Raw genomic sequence first — 5,453 nt, forward strand, 5'->3', positions numbered from 1 at the left:
CAGAGGGTAGTCCGGACTGCTGAGCGAATCATTGGTACAACCCTCCCTTCTCTCCAAGAACTGTACTTATCCAGAGTGAGCAAAAGGGCTGGCAGAATCACTCTGGACCCCTCACATCCAGCACACTCCCTCTTTGAACTGTTGCCATCTGGTCGACGCTACAGAGCACTGAGCACCAGAACGACCAGACACAGGAACAGTTTCTTCCCTCAGGCAATCCATCTCATGAACACTTGACAATAACTGTGGAACACACACTATTTATACACTCATACATTTATTTATCTGACACTCATACTCAGTATACACCTCAAATTTGCACAAAATATACATTACCTGTACATACAAAACTGTCTATTGTAATATACCTGCACATACAATTGTCGATTTATATATTTTTATTCCTTATTTACTTGTTCTATTTTTTATTCTCTATGTTTTTTGTTCTGTCAATGTCATTCTGTTACACTGTGGAAGCTTCTGTCACGAAAACAAATTCCTCATATGTGTAAACATCCCTGGCAATAAAGCTCATTCTGATTCTGATTCTATTTAAAATTAATGCACAGGCGATTTCGTTAACAGCGCATCCAGTCAGTCTGTCTTTATGAGAAACATCAAACAGCGAACGAATCTGAAAGCGTAACGAAGCCGCGCTACTTGTTTGAACTGCGCAGCGCTTATAGTGTAGAGCCTAGTTTATACTTGCCTCGTCAGCACGAGCGCGAAGGTGCGCGCAGCAAAAATGACATGAATATTGAGGAAACGATGGATGGTTTTCAAGCTAAAGCTAAAGTTAAAAAAAAAAAGTGAAAGCATCCGAAGCCCAGCTTATAACACAGCAAAAGAGGATCTTCCGTTCACAAAATTCAAATTACAAATAATACTACTGATGAAAAAGAATGGGCTGAATGTTAACCACGTTCGTTTCCATATAACTAAAAACTATGATAAAAGTTCATCAGCATGCATGGATTAATCGCATGTTGTAGCACAAAAAAAATAAAAAATTGTGACCAAATCATGTGCTCGTGCGACCAACTGAGAAAGTTAGTCGCAAAAGAGCGACCAGTGGGAAGAATGAGTCTGGAGCCCCATCTTTATTTATTCCTTCCATTTCTAGCTTGTACTGATTTAAACAATGCCTGAAACTTGCTATTGCGAACACTTCCTGTGACTGTTTGCCTCTTTGATGAATCGCTTTATGTATTGTAAGTCGCTTTGGATAAAAGCATCTGCAAAACGTCTAAATGTAAATGTATTTTACCCCTTTCAGGTCGCAATACCGGTACAGAAATTGTGTCATCGCGCATGTTTTTTTGATAATATTGCAAGTGTTATGATATATTTTGAAAGCTTATAATCTAAACTTTCATAAAAGCTGCAACAATTTTGCATTTATGTTATATAAAATAACAATTACGGTCTGAATTTGCCCCCCGACATCCGGCCCCCCCTCGTCTGGATCGTACGAATAAAAATCATACTCATATCGCACAAACTTACCAAACATAGGCAAGTCACATATCAAATGAAAACACTCATTCTCCAGACTGTAACTATGCAGTTTATGTTGTTTATCCAACACTTTTCACAGTAGTTCTCAAAAGAATCATAATGACGGAGTTGACTTCCGTCAACAAGAAAACACATGCATCGCACTCCTATCTCGATTACTACATCTGTGTGCTGTAATCAGCCAAAAAAACACTATTGCAGTTCTTACTTTAGGTTGTTTGCTTCAAAATAAGCCACTTGCCTGTGAGCTTGCACGGCCAAATGTCATCATCTGCATAGCTGTGATAGGCAATTTGGTTCTTTCTCATTATTTGACTTAGTCAAATAAGCATGTTAGCATCGACGGGTGTTGACGCGATCATGTCTTCAGGGCTCAACGCTAAGGATTTTTTCTACTTGCCCTGCCAATATTTTCACTGACCCCCACAAAAAAATTAAAATAAAACAGTTGCTGTTATCACTGTTTTTGATCTGTTATCTTGTATTCTAATAAATAAGCTTATATGACACCAATATTTTAGACACCAATTAAATTTTACAGTCCTCGATTTTAATTTTGCTACCCCAGCAAAAACCACTAGCCTAAAAAATATGAAGTTCAAACATTATTAAAGACAAGTGGCGCAATGTAAACTTTTCTGAAAACAGCCAGTTCACCTCAGAAACACATTCATATAAAGTTCCATATTTAGGATTTTCTTCCTATATTTCGTGCATCATGAACAGTGATCTTGTGTCCTCTTTGCGTAATAACAGAAAGTGGGGTAGTCGTGGCCTAATGGTTAGAGAGTCGGACTCGTAACCCAAAGGTTGTGGGTTTGAGTCTCGTACCGGAAGGGATTGTAGGTGGGGGGAGTGAATGTACAGCGCTCTCTCCCACCTTCAATACCACGACTGAGGTGCCCTTGAGCAAGAACTGAACCCCCAACTGCTCCCCGGGCGCCGCAGCATAAATGGCTGCCCACTGCTGCGGGTGTGTGTTCACGGTGTGTGTGTGTGTGTGTGTGTGTGTTCACTGCTGTGTGTGTGAGCACTAATTCCGAGTATGGGTCACCATACTTGGTCACATGTCAAATGGCGTTTTGGAAAATGACTGCAGTGCAATCTGTGTGCACGCACGGAACTGAAGATATGCAATACAACAAAAATGGCCGGTCGATCGCTGCATCTGTACCCCACTGTATAAAATAAATATAGTCCTCATGGCTTGAACTTTTAAATGAACAAGGCTTAAAAACACATGCAAATGATAAACTTTTGTGACGACGCAACAGCGGCCCGATTGGGTCAGTGACAAATTCGTCAACTGGCCCCGAGCATCTTTCACGCCATCGGGCAGTCCTTATTGTCGAGCCCTACGTCTTGCGTATTACGAACCGGAGCTGATCGCGGCCGCTCTAGTCAGTGCTTGCGTTTATACCGGCCAGCCGCAGCACGTTTCTGAAGCGGTGCTGCTTGGCTAAAAATAGTCTATTGTGAGGTGTCACAGCGTACAAGACGGAACAAAACCTCGTCGGAGCCGTAAGGGATAACGGTAACATAACACGCTGATTGTGGGCTGCTCTTAAATGAACATTTATTTATAAAACAAAACACTGCAAGTCACTGCAACTTCCCGATCAGGCGAACACACACACATACGAAATCGTCTGCCTCATGAACAAAAATTTACTTAATATTTGCATCATTTATGATTTATTTTATCCACCCGCAAATAACCAGAATGCATTTTTATTACCCGACCCGCGGATTATCCGCAGCGCCAGTGGATATAGGAAAAGCAAAATAAGTTTGCCGCGTAAAGCAGACGGACTTCCTGAAAATGCAAATTCATTCTCTGCCAGCAGGAGGTGCTTTAAAGCGGGAGAAACAGGTGTCCCCAGTAACGGCTGAGCACACAGCAGCACTGCGCTCACAAACACTGCTTTATCAGGCATATGACATGCAAATGATTTTCTAAAGCTAGTCTTCCTTCAGAAATACAGTGATATAAAAACACCCGCACCTCTTTTAGGTTTTTAAACCAAGCCTTTTGGAAAACCGGTCAGTTTTGATATTGTGGCGAGCGCCACACATAAAACAAATGGCACAACCACCAGAGCCCAACTGTAGAGCTGTACTGTGAAGAAGACTCAACTGACTGAGTTCAGCTTTGAGAAAGACACCAACCTGTTTGTTCCTCAGTCTCTTCATGTTTGATGCTGAATACTTCTGCAATCCTAATGTCTTCACTCTCCTCTTTAATAAACGCCATCTTTACAATAGTGTGTCACGTGGATGCTTTTCAGAGAAAAATCAAGAAAGAAAAACGCACACTAAATTAAAAAAGTGGCTATGTCTTCAGTCTGTGTTGCTCAGAGACTGTAGCGCTCACAAACATTATTAAATGTCCTTCCACTTCAGCTCTGAGGCTAAAACAGAACTGATTAGCCAGAAAAAAACACTCAAAACTAGACCTGCATAGTTACAAGCTCCTGGTTACCAGCGCAGCCTTATGACGTCACACAGCCCTTCCAAAATAAAAGTCCCGTTCACACGCTCCAATCAGAAATGCACATAGAAACACACGATATATTCGATTAAATAAACGGTGGCCAATGTTAAATTCCAGTGAGAGTTTGAACGACATGAGATTCTGAACACTAGTGTTTGTGTGCACAAACCATTGAAGGAGCCAGGAGCTTTTTACTTTTTATTTTATTTACTTCTTTATTATTTTTGAAAAGAGCTTGGTTATAACAAAGGCCTGTCAGTCTTTTTGTCATACGGTTATTCCATATGCGTAGTAAGGTTTCACAAAATAAAACAGAGCAAATAAAGTGTAATTCTTCCCCCAAACAATGTAGTTCCTTAGAATCAGTTGTAGAGCTTTGTAGAGTAATTTACAACAGCTTAGAACGTGGCTCAACCAATCAGAATCAAGGACCGGAACTCTCCATTTTATAAGATATTAATGTAACAAAATATTCTGGGTGTCATGAAATTTGAGTGAAAATCTGCAAAAACGCTGGCGGCTGGCAAAACACCGGCGGGGAAAGAGTTAAGCCAATTAGATTACATTTAGATTCAAATTAAAATAGATCAAAATTAGAATTGATTTAGATGAGATTTAACGCATTTGCTTAAAGAGGATTTGTGTTTGATTAGAAATAAAAGCAGAAGCTGCAGATGTTTTGTGGTGTATCTTTGTAAATCTACACGATCACTAAAACTGATGGAGATTAAGCTCATTCTTTTGTCTCTATACATAAAGAGACATTTGTGTAGATGGACGAACACAATCGCCTGAGTTTGTAAATGTGGACAATTACATTTGCATTAAGCACCCAGTTTGTGTTTGTCTGTCATTTAAATGAATAGCTTACATTTACTAAATGAGCCTTTTTGATGAGAGTGAAGTCCATCCTTAATACAATTCTCAATTAAATTAAAATGTCAAATTAGAAAAAAAAAAGATTGTTGTTCAATTTAGTGTAATATATATGTGTCAGAGATGATGAAGTCGAGAGAGATAACAGAACAAAGAACAGTATAATGTGTAACTATTGATCAGCTACGCCTCCCAGAATCCATCTTGTTTCTTAATCCTCCTTTTACTGACCATTTCATAAATTAAGTCCTTTCATTTCATAGTTCATAAATTAGCACTTCCATTTTATAAACTTAGTCTTTCCAGATTTTAGCTATCTGATGGGAGGAGCCTCACTGATGGTGAACGTGTGGGAGGAGCCTCACTGACGGTGAATCTTTTCAAGGGGTCTCACTGGCAGTGAATGTGTGGGAGGCGCCTCACTGATGGTGAATATGTTCAAGGGGCCTCGCTGAAGGTGAATGTGTGGGAAGGGCCTCACTCACAGTGAATGTGTGGGAGGCGCCTCACTGATGGTGAATATGTTCAAGGGGCCTCGCTGAAGGTGAATGTGTGGGAAGGGCCT

At 40.3% G+C, this 5,453-nt stretch overlaps 1 protein-coding gene across 1 annotated transcript in view; it reads right to left on the reverse strand.

Annotated features, from left to right (window-relative positions):
* LOC107568363 (gastrula zinc finger protein XlCGF52.1-like) overlaps nucleotides 1–3,994 on the reverse strand; it is an 8,273-nt gene extending 4,279 nt beyond the window's left edge. Inside the window, exon 1 of the mRNA XM_016254318.1 lies at nucleotides 3,688–3,994. Within this exon, the coding sequence (XP_016109804.1) occupies nucleotides 3,688–3,772 (85 nt within the window). The 5' untranslated portion in view covers nucleotides 3,773–3,994. The remainder of the gene's footprint in view (nucleotides 1–3,687) is intronic.
* Nucleotides 3,995–5,453: the final 1,459 nt, after the last annotated feature.

The sequence above is a fragment of the Sinocyclocheilus grahami genome, unplaced genomic scaffold, assembly GCF_001515645.1.
Source record: "Sinocyclocheilus grahami isolate Dianchi unplaced genomic scaffold, SAMN03320097.WGS_v1.1 scaffold1238.1, whole genome shotgun sequence".
Classification (NCBI taxonomy): Eukaryota; Metazoa; Chordata; class Actinopteri; order Cypriniformes; family Cyprinidae; genus Sinocyclocheilus; species Sinocyclocheilus grahami.